Here is an 18,135-nt window from a genome sequence, read left to right on the forward strand (position 1 = left end):
AGGGGAGAAACAGAGAGAGAGAGAGAGAGAGAGAGAGAGAGGGGAGAAACAGAGAGAGAGAGAGAGAGAGAGAGAGAGAGAGAGAGATGAGAAACAGCGAGAGAGGGGAGAAACAGAGAGAGAGAGAGAGAGAGAGAGGGGAGAAACAGAGAGAGAGAGAGAGAGAGAGAGAGAGGAGAAACAGAGACAGAGAGAGAGAGAGAGAGAGAGAGAGAGAGAGTGAGAGAGAGAGAGAGAGAGAGAGAGAGAGAGAGAGAGGAGAAACAGCGAGAGAGGGGAGAAACAGAGAGAGAGGGGAGAAACAGAGAGAGAGAGAGAGAGAGAGAGAGAGGGGAGAAACAGAGAGAGAGAGAGAGAGAGAGAGAGGGGAGAAACAGAGAGAGAGAGCGAGAGAGAGAGAGAGGAGAAACAGAGAGAGAGAGAGAGAGAGAGAGAGAGAGAGGAGAAACAGCGAGAGAGAGGAGAAACAGAGAGAGAGAGAAAGAGAGAGAGGAGAAACGGAGGGATGGGGGATAGAGTGAGGAGAAAGAAATAAAGAGAGAAAGTAGTGTGAAAGAAAGAGGGGGGAGGAGAAAGAGCAAGAGAGAGAAAACATACATCTATGACTCACCTCACATAAGTGAGATATGAATGTATACATGATAATTTTCTATCTGCTATATTCCATTCAAGGTCTCCCTTCTCTGAACTGTGCCACTTTTGTTGCCGAGATGTCTCCTTCCTACAGTTAGTATAGAAAAGGGTGGACTGTATCTTAGACTAGGTAAAAGAGTGATATTAGTGCATCTGTAGGGATGCATCCAAAATGACACCTTATTCCCTACGTAGTGCACTACTTTCGACCAGGGCCCATAGGCTCTGGACAATTATAGTGCACTATATAAGGTACAGGATGCCATTTGGCATGCATCCAGATCTGATTAACAATGGTTCACTTTTCCATTCCATTGATTCATTCTCCACTGCATGTAAAGAGTAATACATTTCCCATTATACTGTACATTAGAAATATATGTTATTGAATTAAAGAAGAATACTTTATGAATCCATACAAGACAGATATTTTCTTCAAGGGCACAACAGCAGCAGATCTTTCTACGATTTGTAACTAGCAACCCTCTAATAGTTGGCTCAAAACTTCTCATATTCTTTCCACCCGGTCCTTGAATCAAACCAGCAACCTTTCAGTAGCAACCCTGCCCCTCTAACCTAGGTTAACTGCCGCTCAAATTGCAGATGGTCAAATACATTAGACATTATCCAATGTTGCGGTGTGCTTGTTAGGCATTCGGGAATCAACGATGTCTCTCTCACCCGTTTTCAGTGGGAAGTGTTGGCAAAAAGGGTTTCCATACAGTAGCTTTCAGTAGGACCTTACAGTAGCTGTCAGTAGCTGATGGAGATGGATTCTTGGAACTAAGAGAACAGTGTATCTACAATAAGTGCAAGAGTGGAATACACTTGAATACTCTCTGTTCCATCTATTGACTATGATGGTCCAAAGTAGTGCACTATGAAGTGGATATGGGGCCATTTGGGATACCACCTTTATGAAACTCTTGCTGTAACGATAAAAGGCTGAGGATGGATGAAGCCCAGGGGAAATTGACATCATCCTCTACCTTCCTTCTTCTATAAGTGCAATGAGTAATAGCGTCGGAGGGAATGGTGGCCATTTTACGGGCTTGTATATTTTTCTTAGACTATCGTAACTTTTTTGTACACATTGTTTCCGCCATCATTTCCTATGACCGAAAAGAGCTTCTGGACAGCAGAACAGCTATCACTAACCTCCATTTGGACAAGGAGTCAGAGGCGAAAGACACATTGATTATCGCGGACCAGGCCCAAATCCCGAGACTCGAATGAGGAGACGGCGCTATAGAGACCGGCGTGCGGGATACCTGACGAGACTACGTCGAATAGTGATTAAATTGCCTCTAACCCCCGTGCTATTGGCGAACGTGCAATCACAGGAGAACAACCTGGATGAGCTCCGTTCGAGACTATCCTGTCAACGTGATCTGAAGAACTAATATTCAATGTTTCTCTGAGTCGTGGTTGAACAAGGACATGGTAAATAGAAATCTAGATGTTTTTATCAATTCATCGGCAGGACAGAACGGCTGCGTCGGGGAAGCTTAGAGGAGGGGTTGTGTGTCTCTCTGTTAACAACAACTGGTGCGCAATCTCTAATATTAAGGAAGTCTCGAGGTTCTGCTCGCCCGAGTTAAAATACCTCATGATAAGCTGTAGACCACACTACTTACCAAGAGAGTTTTCATCTATATTTTTCATAGCTGTCTATTTACCACTTCAAACCGATGCTGGCATTAAGACCTTACTCAGCGAATTGCATAGGGCCATATACAAACAAGAAAATGCTCACCCAGAGCCGGCGCTCCTAGTGGCCAGGGATTTTATTGCAGGAAAACTGAAATTCGTTACCTCATTTCTACCAGCATGTCACCTGTGCAACTAGAGGTGAAAAAACTCTAGATCACCTTAACTCTATCCAAAGATGCATACAAAGCTCTCCATCTCATTCCATTTGGCAAATCTGACCATAACTTTATCCTCCTGACTCCTGCTTACAAGCAAAAATTCAAACAGGAAGTACCAGTGATGCACTCAATATGGAAATGGCCTGATGAAGTGGATGTTAAGCTACAGGACAGTTTCGCTAGCACAGACTGGAATATGTTCAGGGATCCTTCTGATGGCACTGAGGCGTTTACCACATCTTTCACCGGCTTCATTAAGTGCATCGATGACGTTGTCCCCACAGTGCCGTACGCCCATATCCCAACCAGAAGCCATGGATTACAAATTACATCCACACTGAGCTAAAGGCAGAACTGCCATAACCCGGACGCTTATAAGAAATCCTGTTATGCCCTCCAACAAACTATCAGACAGGCAAAGTGTAACTACAGGACCAAGATCAACTACACTGGCTCTGACGCTCGTCGGATGTGCGAGGGTTTGCAAACTATTGCAGATTACAAAGGGAAACCCAGCCGCGAGCTGTCCAGGGATGAGAGCCCACCAGAAAATCTAAATACCTTCTATGCATGCTTCTAGGCTAGAAACACTGAACTATATATGAGAGCACCAGCTGTTCCAGAAGACTGTGTGATCACGCTCTCCGTAGCTGATATGTAACCTTTAAACAGGTTAACATACAAGGCAGCAGGGCCAGACGGACTACCAGGACGATTACTCAGAGCATCCGCTGACCAGCTGGCAAGTGTCTTCACTGTAATACCTACATGTTTCAAGCAGTCCACCATAGTCCCCGTGCTCAAGCACGCCAAGGTAACCTGTCTAAATGGCTATAGCCCGTTCTGTCCGTACTGTTGCAGTCCGTTCTGTAGCAATGAATAACTTTGAAAGGCTGGTCAGGGCTCACATAAACACAATCATCCCAGACACCCTGGACCCACTCCAATTCGCATACCATCCTAACAGATCTACAGATGACGTAATCTCTATTGCACTCCACACTGCCCTTTCCCACCTGGACAAAAGGAACACCTACGTAAGAATGTTGTTCATTGACTAAAGCTCAGTGTTCAATACCATTGTGCCCTCCAAGCTCATCACTAAGCTAAGGACTCTGGGAATAAACACCTCCGTCTGAACTGGATCCTGGACTTCCTGACGGGCCATCCCCAGGTAGTGTGGTTCGGCGACAACACATCCATCATGCTGACCTTAAACACGGGGGCCCCTCAGGGGTGCGTGCGTAGTCCCCTCCTGTACTCACTGTTCACCTACAACTGCGTAGCCATGCACGACTCCAACACCATCATTACATTTGCAGACAACACAAAGGTTATAAGCTCCATCACCGGCAACAATGAGACATCCTACAGCCTACAGAAAACAGAGGACCGAGCACGCCCCCATCCACATCGAAGCGGCTGTTGTGGAACGGGTCGAGAGCTTCAAGTTTATCGGTGTTCATATCACTAAGGAACTATCATGGTCCACACATTCAACACAGTGGTGAAGAGGGCACAGCAATGGCTCTTCCCCCTCAGGAGGCTGAAAAGATTTGGCATGGGCCCTTAGATCGTCAAAATGTTCTACAGCTGCACCATTGAGAGCATCTTGACTGGCTGCATCACCGCTTGGTAACTGCTTGAACAGGTTATTTTATGCTAGTGGTTGTATTAATTTGGGATCAATCGCATCCCACAACTGTCCCAGACTATGTTTGGAATAATTATTATCTTATAGAATAGGTCAACTTTTGTACTATGGGGAATAGTAGAATGATATAGGCTAGTCCTTTGGCTGTTCGTTAGGCCTACTCATCTTTTTGGCTGACAAAAAGTAAATGTGGACAGTTCTTCCAATATCTTCAATATGCACCTCGGAATTGGATAAGGACGCGTGCAGTTGCATCCCCGATGTGTCCGTCTTCACTTGTAGCCTGTGAGAAAGACCCGATCACGTGACGGAGAGCCATGTGAGTGAGAGGTGGGTGCTTCGGCATGCAGCCGGGAGAAGGGAATTGTAATTATTATAGTCAGCCCAAGGGCACAACGACCACTAGCCTCAAAAGACATGGATTTTTTTTTTAAGGGGCATTACAGCCACACAAAGGGGATGCAGCCAGGAAATTGTGAAATTGTGAACTAAAGACGGATGAAGTGTGTAAAGCCTGCGCAAAAAAAAAACTAAGCAGAGCTCATGCCTTTCATGGGACTTTTTTCAAATCAGAGTCAAATCATCTAGCTTTAGAATGTATTAAAAATCTAAACATATAGCATCACAACTAAAGTTACATAAATAACTCTAAATTAAGCATATAGAAGTACGTTTTTCTTTGTTAGCCGCTCAACACTGAATAGCAGCATGTGCACACTCCCTCAAATCGATTGGAGAAAATATCCTTTCTATTTCATTCAGCTACGTTCAATTGTATTCTTCAAACTATAAAATAATATAAAATAATGCCACAGAATTCTACACAAATCTTGTCTGCTAAATTAACTAGTGTAGCCCACAGCCATAATGCAAAGCCAGATCAGGGCCTTACAAGGACAACTCAGAGTATACTACTCTGTTCTTCTGAAATAGACTACATTTTCTTCACATCATATTTATTTAGACCAGTTTAAACTGGTCACGGCCGGTTGTGGCACAGCCCGGGAACAAACCCGGATCTGTATTAACGCCTCTAGCACTGCTTGCGATGCAGTACCTTAGACCAATGCGCCATCCGGGAGGCCCTATAAGTGTTTGTTAATCAACGGTCAATTACCGTGAGACCTGCGGTTATTTGCTTGACAATCACCAGCTGACATGACCACCACAGCCCTAGGTCCGACCCGGCACTAGATGGGTGTACCTAATAAACTGTCCCTCACTGTATGTAGACCACCTTCACTAGATGATAGATAGTCAATGAACCTCAACTGCTTCTGTATATTAGGCTGGTTCCTTCCCTAAACCTTTATCAATAAAAAATAAAACAAATGGCACAGATTCAAACCCAAGACTGGTACACTAACGTTACCGAACACTCTATTACACAGGTTTTCTCAGGCCAACGGGAGGAAAAATCTGGGAGAATATTGTAAGATTCGTCAAGACTAAAGATAACTGTGAATGAACAAATATGTTGATGGTGTTGCGTGTGATTCACAGCAAAACAGTCCTATATCTATCCATCTATCTCTCTGTGGTTAGTCCCCGTTCCATGTCGAGCATTAAGAAGTGTCGGCCGTTTGAATTGAATCAGAGTGTTTTGAAGTGAGGACACAGCTGGTGGAACAGAGTGCTCTGTGTGTAAGAGAGAGTGAGTGAGAAAGGGAGAGAGAGATTGAGAGAGAGAGAGAGAGAGAGAGAGAGAGAGAGAGAGAAAGAGAGAGAGAGAGAGAGCGAGAGAGAGAGAGAGAGAGAGAGCGAGACGAAGAGTCGGAGAGCGAGACAAAAAGAGAGACGTAGAGAAAATGAATACGAGAGAGAGAGAGACAGCTCCAGCTGCTTAAGTATGAGAGTTGAAGTGAGGAGGCTCAATGTCAATCCTGTTCCAATTTGTGTTTCTGTGTATTTTTTACGTTATCTGCAGAGGAAATGCTGCCCTTTCTAAGTGGGCAATCTAAATGGCACTTTCAGAGCGCCGCTAAGAAGGAGCAGATTGATGAGGAATGAGAGGGTTGGATTCAGAAAGCTCATCAAGCGTGAATCCCAAATGGCACCCTATTCCCTATATAGTGCACTACTTTTGTCCAGGACCTATTGGGCTCTGTTCATAAGTAGTGCACAATGTAGGGAATATGGTACCATTTGGGACGTAGTCATAATGTTATCTCCCTCAATCGAACTTTCATCCTAGCGGCTAGAGTGTTGGGGCAGTAACCAAAAAAATCTGTCGATGTGGCAAGGTACATAACCCTACTTTGCTCCAGGGGCGCCATACTACCATGACTGACCCTGAAAAACAACACATTTCACTGCATCTATTCTAAACAGTCTTTTTTTTATTTTTATTTTTTTACAACGCCAGCGCAAATTATGTATGAAACATGTTGCGTAAGATGTTTTTAGATTCTTGGATGATTTTGCAGCTGGAAATCAGTTATTAATTATCTTCTTTTATCAGATATAATAAGCCTGTGCCGTTGTTACTCAGACACTGAGGAGGACTGAAGTATGGTGAAAGTAACAGGGAAATGTTTCAAATCAAATAATTCCCATTCAGTGTGTGTATGTGTCTGTCAGTGGAGGCTGGTGGGAGGAGCTATAGGAGGACGAGCTCATTGTAATGGCTGGAATGGAATCAATGGAACAGTATCAAACATTTGGTTTCCGCATGTTTGATAACGTTCCATTTATTCCATTCCAGCCATTACAATGAGCTCGTCCTTCTATAGCTCATCCCACCAGCCTCCACTGGGGTGTGTGTGTGTGCGTTCGTGTGTGCCCATGGTGGGTATGGGTAGGAGGTAAAGACAGTCATCTCTGAAAGTCAGCTTTCATACAATATACAGCCTCATGGCCAATCCCAAAAGCATGTATAGAACTGTATAGATGTTAACCACACTAAAACACTTGTTGATTCATCATTCAACACGCTGTGGGTCTTAATGCGTTTAAGCCTCTTAGTTTGCATGCTAATGAAGCAGTAGACCTAAGCAGTAGACTAACGGATGAGGCTTTTTATCTCTCTCTCTCTCTATGTGTGTGTGTGTGTGTGTGTGTGTGTAAAAGCATAATTTATGTGATATTCAAGTGTTCAACCCCTAAACTAGATCCAGCTAAAACATGCCTGTGTGTGATTCTATGTAACCGTCCTCCACCTGTGTCTATTCACAAGCTAGTCCCAATGGGAGTTTGAATTGAATACAACACACTGAAATCAGTTAGCTTTCCTAACTACAAATTCGGATTTGCTTACTTTGCACATAAGAGCATTTACCCCACCTCATGTATAGGCTTGTCAAAGTTACTGCTGAGGAATACACACGTTAGAAAGTGGACATACATTTAATCAAAGTTATGATTTCAACCTGGACATGAAAAGAATGCTTACACAAGTATTCAGACCCTTTACTCAGTACTTTGAGCACCTTTGGCAGCGATTACAGCCTTGAGTTTTCTTGGGCATGACGCTACAAGCTTGTCACACCTGTATTTGGGAAGTTTCTTCCATTCTTCTCTGCAGATCTTCTCAAGCTCTGTCAGGTTGGATGGGGAGCGTCGCTGCAAAGCTATTTTCAGGTCTCCAGAGATGTTCGATCGGGTTCAAGTCCTGGCTCTGGCTGGGCAACTCAAGGACATTCAGAGTCTTGTCGTAAAGCCACTCCTGCGTTGTCTTGGCTGTGTGCTTAGGGTCGTTGTCCTGTTGGAAGGTGAACATGCACTGAGATCCTGCGCACTCTGGAGCAGGTTTTCATCAAGGATCTCTCTGTACTTTGCTCCATTCATCTTTCCTTCGATCCTGACTGCTCTCCCAGTCCCTGCTGCTGAAAAACATCCACACAGCATGATGATGCTGCCACCTCCATGCTTCACTGTAGGGATGTTGCCAGGTTTCCTCTAGAAATGACGCCTGGCATTCAGGCCAAAGAGTTCTATATTGGTTTCATCAGGCCAGATAATCTTGTTTCTCATGGTCTGAGAGTCCGTTAGGTGCCTTTTGGCAAACTCCAAGTGGGCTGTTGTGCCTTTTACTGAGGAGTGGCTTCCGTTTGGCCACTCTACCATAAAGGCCTGATTGGTGGAGTGCTGCAGAGATGGTTGTCCTCCTGGAAGGTTCTCCCATCTCCACAGAGGAATTTTAGAGCTCTGTCAGAGTGACCATTGGGTTCTTGGTCAACACCCTGACCAAGGCCCTTCTCCCTCGATTGCTCAGTTTGGCCAGGCGGACAGCTCTGGGAAGAGTCTTGGTGGTTCCAAACTTCTTCCATTTAAGAATGATGGAGGCCACTGCTTCTTTGGGGCCTTTGATGCTGCACAAACATTTTGCTACTCTTCCACCAGATCTGTGCTTCGACACAATCCTCTCTCAGAGCTCTACGGACAATTCCTTCGACCTCATGGCTTGGTTTTTGCTCTGACATGCACTGTCAACTGTGGGAACTTATATAGACAGGTGTGTGCCTTTCCAAATCATGTCCAATGAATTGAATTTACCACAGGTGGACTCCAATCAAGTTGTAGAAACATCTCAAGGATGCTCAATGGAAACAGTATGCACCTGAGCTCAATTTCTAGTCTCATAGCAAACGGTCTGAATGCTTATCTAAATAAGGTCTGTTTTAAAAAAATATAAATTAGCTAACATTTAAAATAAAATAAAAACGTTTTTTGCTTCATCATTATGGGGCATTATGTGTAGATTGATGAGGATGTTTTTTATTTAATCTATTCTATAATAAGGCTGTAACGTTAAAAAAAATGTGGAAAAAGTCAAGGGGTCTGAATACTTTCCAAATGCAGTGTAACTACAAGAGAGTAGGGGATACCCCATGAATAACGGCCATCTTTGATGCAAAGTCTCACCTTTGACCTCTCCTAGGAGCTTGCTGGCATTCAGTCTTTCCATCCTGTCTTTCCAGTCTTTAGACAGAAGTCTCTCCATACAGGTTGACTCTACAGGAGGAGAGAGGAGGAGAGGATCACACAAGATAGTATCCTGGTTCTGTCACTCAAGGTACATGTGATTGGCTGAGCAGAATGCGATGGAAACCACTCCACTAAATCTCTCAATGGGTCTCTTTACATTCTCTGAATATTATGTTCAGCATTCATCTCTATGCCCCCAGTGTGTATGAGAGAGAGAGAGAGAGATACCGGAGACGTCAAGCAGTCAAGACGGCATTCTTCTCTTCCAGTATGGAAACCCCCCAAAGGGATTTTCTAGATAAAAAATGGTTAAGTGGACAATGGCTCATCTGTGGGACTAGATCCTAACAAAAGGACAAGTATTCATAAGCACATGGGCATTTGAACGGCTTAATTTTTTGTTTGAGAGGTCTATTGTGGTCACGAGGCTCTCAAAAGGATTGAATACAACTAACTTGGTGAATGTGTCCCAAGTGGCACCCTATCCCCTATGTAGTGCACTACTTTTGACCAGGACCCTATGGGAATAGGGTGCCATTTGAGACACAAGTTATTCAGCCCCATTAAAGCCTAGCATGTTAACACTGGATTATGATTATTGTAAATAAGTTCATGCGGGTGCGGGATCACATGGGATGAACACGAACAATGGTCAATTAAAGGGAGGCAATGTATGCGTTCCCAATGGCACCCTATTCCTTATGTAGTGCACTACTTTAACCAAAGTAATGCACTACTTTTAACCAAAGTAGTGCAATACTTTTAACCAAAGTAATGCACTACTTTTAACCAAAGTAATGCACTATGTATGAGATGCAGCCCATAAGAAACTAAATGTAAATGCCTACAAAAGAGGCGAACTTCAAAACATATGTCAAATTCCAAAAGGCCTTTCCCACCCTGTGTACTCAAAACATGGAAGTCCAATTCCTAATAACAAGATGCAATTTTGCCGTCAAAATCCCGTGTCATTTGTTGATAATTTGTCTTCTCAACCTGAAAGGACGCCTAGCTTGACATATACTGTATATATTTGGTAGACTATTTACAACCGAGGGAAGAGTGTCTTTCTCCCACTATGAGAGCTAAACATACAGTCTGTTAGGCCTCACATAAAACACAATTAGAGGGAGGATTTATAGACGCACTTAGGGAAAGAAAATACAACCTGTATCTCTACTCTACGTCTGTGCTTTGGCGCTGTACGAGGGAAACGTGGGTGTCTGTGTGTGTGGGGGGGGGTTATACGATTTATACCCCCCCACGCTGATGAACATCTGAAGAGAGAAGGAGGAAGAAGGGAGAGCGAGACGCAGGAGGATGGAGAGGAGAAGAGAGGAGTAAATGAGGATGGAGAGGAGAAGAGAGGAGTAAAGGAGGATGGAGAGGAGAAGAGAGGAGTAACTGAGGATGGAGAGGAGAAGAGAGGAGTAAATGAGGATGGAGAGGAGAAGAGAGGAGTAAAGGAGGATGGAGAGGAGAAGAGAGGAGTAAATGAGGATGGAGAGGAGAAGAGAGGAGTAAATGAGGATGGAGAGGAGAAGAGAGGAGTAAAATGAGGATGGAGAGGAGAAGAGAGGAGTAAAGGAGGATGGGAGGAGTAAATGAGGATGGAGAGGAGAAGAGTAAAGGATGATGAGATGTGTTTTACCCTAGATGGGTCTCTATCTCTCCCTCCTTTCTTAACCCTACAGAGTGAGGATCAAGTGATGTTTAGATTGGGGAATGGATAAAAATACCACACTGTCCACACCTTCCCAAAGTAGAGGAGCTATTCAGGTGATGAACGACTTGCGAACAAAGTCCAGAGAAGGGGAGAGAGGGAGAAGGGGAGCGAGAGGGAAAGAGGGAGAAGGGGAGAGAGAGTGAGAGAGAGGGAGAAGAGGAGAGAGGGAGAAGGGGCGAGAGGGAGAGAGATAGAAGGGGAGAGAGAGGGGGAAGGGAGAGAAGAGGACAGAGAGGGAGAGAAAATGAGAGAGGGAGAGGGGTAGAAAGGGAGAGAGAGAAGGAAAGAAAGAGGGAGAGGGAGAGAAGAGGAGAGGGAGGGAGAATGGGAGAGAGTGTGAGAAGGGTAAAGAGTGAGAGAGAGAGAGAGAGAGAGAGAGAGCGAGAGCGCGAGAGAGAGGGAGGGAGAGAAGGAGAGAAGGAGAAGGGGAGAGGGGGAGAGGGAGAGGGAGAGAGGGAGAGGGGAGGGAGAAGGGGAGAGGGAGAGAAGGGGAGAGAAAGGGAAGGGGAGAGACAGAGGGAGAAGGGGAGAGAGTGAGGGAGAAGGAAAGAGAGAGAGGGAGAAGGTAAAAGAGAGAGGGAGAAGGGGAGAGAGAGAGGGAGAAGGGGAGAGAGAGAGGGAGGGAGAAGGGGAGAGAGAGGGAGAACGGGAGAGCGAGGGAGAGAGAGGGAGTGAGAGAGAGAGAGAGGGAGCGAAGGAGAGAGAATGAGGGAGGGAGAAGTGGAGAGATAAGTGGAGAGATAAGGGGAGAGATAAGGAGAAGGGGAGAGATAAGGAGAAGGGGAGAGAGAGGGAAGGAGAGAGAGAGGGAGTAGGGGGAAATAGAATGAAGAAGGAAGAAACGGAGGGTGATGAAGAGGAAGAGAAGAAGGGAGGAGGAAGAAGAAGAGATAGGAGATGAGTGGGGGAGGAGGAAGAAAATAGGGAGGAGAAGAGGAAAAAGAGGAGGACCAGGAAGAGGAGATTGAGGCGGGAAGAAAGTCCCAAAGTGCTTCTATTTTTCTCATACACACACACACACACACACACACAGACACACAGACCCCAACACACACAGGCAGAGCTGTCATTGTAAATCTGTTGGGCCCGCCAAGTATCAGAGATTGTGCTTGGTGTAAACAGACTTTTTATCACCTGGCTGCCTCAGCGTTGTGCCAAAAGCAAGTGTTTATGGTGTTTAACAGAAACCACAGACGTGTGACGGTGTGCAGCAGGCAAGCATCAACAGTCCTGGAGGGAGGACACTGCCAGGAGCTTAGAGCCAGCCTTAACTGCCTACAGCAGCCTCCCATGAGATCACCACTTGTAGAGAGGAGAGATATCATCCTTGTCTTTGTCTTGCTCCATCTCTCACATACACACCTGGTAGCAAGCACGCAACACACAGCAAACACACACCAACAGTTGACCTAAACACTGATTTAAGGATGTGTGTGTGTGTGTGTGTGTGTGTGTGTGTGTGTGTGTGTGTGTGTGTGTGTGTGTGTGTGTGTGTGTGTGTGTGTGTGTGTCCTCTCTGGCCTGACTCCTGGTGTTTCTCCTTTCCTCTCTGGCCTGACTCCTGGTGTTTCTCCTTTCCTCTCTGGCCTGACTCCTGATGTTTCTCCTTTCCTCTCTGGCCTGACTCCTGGTGTTTGGGCATTCAGTATGTTGAGTTTTATGCTTTCACTCTGACATAAATCCTCTGTCCAGTTGTTCTCTCTCTCCCTCTCCAACTGCACTATTGGGTACTGACCCCCTCCCACCTCTAAATAAAGTATAGTGTATGCTTCTGACACCCTTCTGCAATAGAAGTGGGCCAACAGTAGCTGGAGTAGCTGGGCCAACAGTAGCTGGGGCAACAGTAGCTGGACCAACAGTAGCTGGATTAACAGTAGCTGGGGCAACAGTAGCTGTCGTTGTCATTTTATTTCTCTACTCAGTCCATTTGATGTAGTAGGGGAGGAGAGTTGATTTGTCTGGTGGATCCTGACAGCTCTCTAGTTAGGCGTCAGTGCTCTAGGCATCATGAATTAACCATGGTGAGGAAAACATGTGCGAACACACACACATGAACACATAAACAAACAAACACACACACACACAGTCGCACACACACACACACACACACACAGTCACACACACACACACACACGCGAGTAAAACAGGACGGGTGTGTACTGTAGCCAGCTAGCCACTACAAGATCTAAATGCTGTAAAACCATTAGAGGCCCAAGTCAGATGTGTGTTAGCACGGTGTCCGTTACTGAGACACTATTTGCATGTGTCAGATGACACCTGCTCTGCATCTCGCTTTTGTTGGATCTAGCGGCCACGGGCTCCAGGGTGACGTTTCCCCTAGGTACAGATCTAGGATCTGCCAACCTTACCCGATCTTACCCTTAACCATTAGTGGGGTAAATGCAAAATTGACCCAAGATCAGCATCTTGGTGCAACTTAATCCTGGCCACGGTTGGAGAATGCCTGCAAGCAGCTATTTTACAGAGGGTGGATGGGGGCTGGCTGAAGGGTGTTGTAGCATACTAGTCTCTCTGTACTACCTAGTCAACTGATCAACCATTGACCCGCAAGCTTCCAACTTTCTACCTCAATTTTACCAACACGTCTCCTGCACACTAGGGGCAGTAAAACTGTAGACCACTTTTATTTTAGTCACAGAAATGCATGCAAGGCCCTACCTCATCCTCCCTTCGGCAAATCTGACCACTATTCTCCTGCTTCTTGTTTACAAACAAAAGCTCAAACAGGAAGTACCAGTGATGTGCTCAATACGGAAGTGGTCTGATGAAGCAGACGCAAGGCTACAAGACTGTTTTGCTGGTACAGACAGGGATATGTTCTGGGATTTTTTTTAGATAGCATTGAGGAGTTTACCACATCAGTCACGGGCTTCATCAATAACTGCACAGATGATGTCGTCCCCCCAGTGACTATACGAACGTATACAGGCAATATCCATGCTGGGCTAAAGGCTAGCACTACTGCTTTCAAGGAAAGGGACACAGAGCATTGACGCTTACAAGAAAGCCTGCTATGACCTCCGACGAGGCATCAAACATGCAAAAGGACCATTTTGGAGGACGGCTCCAACGCTTGCAGACTATAACGTATTACAAAAGGAAACCCAGACGTATATTTTTTCAATTCTGCATCATTGTGAAGGGCTTGTAAGCAATTCAAGGTAAGTCTAAACCCATTGTAATTGGCGCATATGTCAAATACAATTATATTTTAATTTCAAAACCGTTGGATTGGTGTATGAAGGGAAGAGGGTAGAAGTGTAAAAGGGTAGACATGTAGATGTATAGAGACGGGTAGAAGTGTAGAAGTGTAGAGAAGGGTAAACTTGTGTAAGTGTAGAAGGGTAGACATGTAGATGTATAGAGACGGGTAGAAGGGTAGAAGGGTAGATAAGGGTAAACTTGTGTAAGTGTAGAAAGGTAGAAGTGTAAAGAAGGTTAGACGTGTGGAAAAGGGTAGAAGTGTAGAGAAGGGTAGAAGTGTAGAGAAGGGTAAACTTGTGTAAGTGTAGAAAGGTAGAAGTGTAAAGAAGGTTAGACGTGTGGAAAAGGGTAGAAGTCTAGAAGTGTAGAGAAGGGTAAAAGTCTAGAAGTGTAGAGAAGGGTAGAAGTCTAGAAGTGTAGAGAAGGGTAGAAGTCTAGAAGTGTAGAGAAGGGTAGAAGTCTAGAAGTGTAGAGAAGGGTAGAAGTCTAGAAGTGTAGAGAAGGGTAGAAGTCTAGAAGTGTAGAGAAGGGTAGTAGTTCAGAAGGATAGAAGTTCAGAATGATAGATGTGTAAAGAAAGGTAGAAGGGTAGAAGTGTAGAAGAGTAGAAGAGTAGAAACATAGAACAGGTTAGAGATGTAAAGGTGTTGAGAAAGGGTGGAAGTGTAGAAGTGTATAGACGGGTACACGTTTAGAAATTTAGAAAGGTAGAAGTGTAGAAGGATAGAGAAGGTGAGAAGTGTGGAGAAGGGTACACGTTTAGAAAGGTAGACGTTTACAGAAGGGAAGGAGTTTAGAAGGATAGACGTGTAGAGGGGTAGAAGTGTAAAAAGGTAGCACAGGGTAGAAGTGTAGAGGACTACAAGTGTAGAGAAAGGTAGAAGTGTAGAAGGGTAGAAAAGGGTATGAGTGTAGATGTGTAGAATTATAGAGAAGGGTGTAGAAAATGGTAGAAGTATAGAGAATGGTAGAAGGGTAGACTTTCAGAAGGATAGAAGGATAGAAGTTCAGAAGGATAGAATTGTAGAGAAGGGTAGAAGTGTAGAAAAAGGCAAAAAAGGCAAAAAATAAATTTTCATCCTGTAGCTCCAACTCCAAAAAGTTCTGGGACACTGTGAAGTCCATGGAGACTCCTCCCAGCTTCCCACTGCACTGAGGCTAGGTAACACGTTCCACACCGATAAATCCATGATTATCGAAAACTTCAACAAGCATTTCTCAACGGCTGGCCATGCCTTCCGCCTGGCTACTCCAACCTCGGCCAACAGCTCCCCCCCCCCCTATTATTTCAGAATAGATCACATCTCCACACCCCTTCAATTTGCGGGTTCAAGTCCTTTAGCTTCCGTTTCCACTTTAGTTGTGATTTGAGGAACCCCTATAGAGTCTCGCCACCCCCAATGCCATGTGAGGCAGACAATAGAAGTCTTGTTGTGGGAGGCCATAGGGTAACAGGGATTTGGGGTGGTGGTGGTTCAGTTCACAGGTGGTAACAGGGTGTTGGGGTGGGTGGTTGGGTTCACAGGCGGTAGGAGAGGTGGGGGGGGGGGGTTCAACAACTGAGTGCAGCACAGTGTTACTGATGTTAACACGCACAAATAGGAGCCCACCAGAACAGCACAGAGAGAGAATAGTCCACCAGAACAGAACAGAGAGAGAATAGCCCACCAGAACAGAACAGCACAGAGAGAGAATAGCCCACCAGAACAGCACAGATAGAGAATAGCCCACCAGAACAGCACAGAGAGAGAATAGCCCACCAGAACAGCACAGAGAGAGAATAGCCCACCAGAACAGCACAGAGAGAGAATAGCCCACCAGAACAGAACAGCACAGAGAGAGAATAGCCCACCAGAACAGCACAGATAGATAATAGCCCACCAGAACAGCACAGAGAGAGAATAGCCCACCAGAACAGCACAGAGAGAGAATAGCCCACCAGAACAGCACAGAGAGAGAATAGTCCACCAGAACAGCACAGAGAGAGAATAGCCCACCAGAACAGAACAGCACAGAGAGAGAATAGCCCACCAGAACAGCACAGATAGAGAATAGCCCACCAGAACAGCACAGAGAGAGAATAGCCCACCAGAACAGCACAGAGAGAGAATAGCCCACCAGAACAGCACAGAGAGAGAATAGTCCACCAGAAAAGAACAGCACAGAGAGAGAATAGCCCACCAGAACAGAAAGTACAATAGTCCACTAGAACAGCACAGCACAGAGAGAGAATAGCCCACCAGAACAAAACAGCACAGAGAGAGAATAGCCCACCAGAACAGAAAGCACAATAGTCCACTAGAACAGCACAGAGAGAGAATAGTCCACCAGAACAGAACAGCACAGAGAGAGAATAGCCCACCAGAACAGAACAGCACATAGAGAGAAAAGCCCACCAGAACAGCACAGAGAGAGAATAGCCCACCAGAACAGCACAGAGAGAATAGCCCACCAGAACAGAACAGCACAGAGAGAGAATATCCCCCCAGAACAGAACAGAGAGAAAAGCCCACCAGTACAGCACAGAGAGACAATAGCCCACCAGTACAGCACAGAGAGACAATAGCCCACCAGTACAGAGACATTAGCCCACCAGTACAGCACAGAGAGACAATAGCCCACCAGTACAGCACAGAGAGACAATAGCCCACCAGTACAGCACAGAGAGAGAATAGCCCCCTAAAACAGAACAGAGAGAATAGCCCACCAGTACAGCACAGAGAGAGAAAGCCCCCTAGAACAGAACAGAGAGACAATAGCCCCCCAGAACAGCACAGAGAGAGAATAGCCCCCTAGAACAGAACAGAGAGAATAGACCCCAGAACAGAACAGAGAGAATAGCCCCCCAGAACAGAACAGAGACAGAATAGCCCACCAGACCAGAACAGAGAGAATAGCCCCCTAGAACAGAACAGAGGGAATAGACCCCAGAACAGAACAGAGAGAATAGACCCAAGAACAGAACAGAGAGAATAGCCCCCCAGAACAGAACAGAGAGAATAGACCCCAGAACAGACCCTGTGCTTCTACACCTGCATTGCTTGCTGTTTGGGGTTTTAGGCTGGGTTTCTGTACAGCACTTTGAGATATCAGCTGATGTACGAAGGGCTATATAAATACATTTGATTTAGATTTGAACAGAGAGAATTGACCCCAGAACAGAACAGAGAGAATAGACCCCAGAACAGAACAGAGAGAATAGACCCCAGAACAGAACAGAGAGAATAGACCCCAGAACAGAACAGAGAGAATAGCCCACCAGAACAGAACAGAGAGAATAGACCCCAGAACAGAACAGAACAGAGAGAATAGACCCCAGAACAGAGAGAATAGCCCACCAGAACAGAACAGAGAGAATAGACCCCAGAACAGAACAGAGAGAATAGACCCAAGAACAGAACAGAGAGAATAGCCCCCAGAACAGAACAGAGAGAATAGCCCCCCAGAACAGAACAGAGAAAATAGACCACAGAACAGAGAGAATAGACCCCAGAACAGAACAGAGAGAATAGACCCCAGAACAGAACAGAGAGAATAGCCCACCAGAACAGAACAGAGAGAATAGACCTCAGAACAGAACAGAGAGAATAGACCCAAGAACAGAACAGAGAGAATAGCCCCCAGAACAGAACAGAGAGAATAGCCCCCCAGAACAGAACAGAGAAAATAGACCACAGAACAGAACAGAGAGAACAGACCCCAGAACAGAACAGAGAGAATAGACCCCAGAACAGAACAGAGAGAATAGACCCCAGAACAGAACAGAGAGAATAGCCCCACAGAACAGAACAGAGAGAGAATAGACCCCAGAACAGAACAGAGAGAATAGCCCCCCAGAACAGAACAGAGAAAATAGACCACAGAACAGAACAGAGAGAATAGACCCCAGAACAGAACAGAGAGAATAGTCCCCAGAACAGAGAGAATAGCCCCCAGAACAGAACAGAGAAAATAGACCACAGAATAGAACAGAGAGAACAGACCCCAGAACAGAACAGAGAGAACAGACCCCAGAACAGAACAGAGAGAATAGACCCCAGAACAGAACAGAGAGAATAGACCCCAGAACAGAACAGAGAAAATAGACCACAGAATAGAAC

At 45.5% G+C, this 18,135-nt stretch overlaps 1 protein-coding gene across 12 annotated transcripts in view; it reads right to left on the reverse strand.

The window, feature by feature from the left end:
* The window catches only part of LOC139406429 (transcription factor SOX-6-like), a 175,252-nt gene that overhangs the window by 74,996 nt on the left and 82,121 nt on the right, over positions 1 to 18,135 (reverse strand). For all 12 annotated transcript variants that reach the window (XM_071148998.1, XM_071148995.1, XM_071148992.1 and 9 more), the window contains one exon: positions 9,022 to 9,111. In XM_071148998.1, coding sequence (XP_071005099.1) covers positions 9,022 to 9,111 — 90 coding nt within the window. The remainder of the gene's footprint in view (positions 1 to 9,021; positions 9,112 to 18,135) is intronic.

Source organism: Oncorhynchus clarkii, chromosome 4, assembly GCF_045791955.1.
Source record: "Oncorhynchus clarkii lewisi isolate Uvic-CL-2024 chromosome 4, UVic_Ocla_1.0, whole genome shotgun sequence".
NCBI classification, from domain to species: domain Eukaryota; kingdom Metazoa; phylum Chordata; class Actinopteri; order Salmoniformes; family Salmonidae; genus Oncorhynchus; species Oncorhynchus clarkii.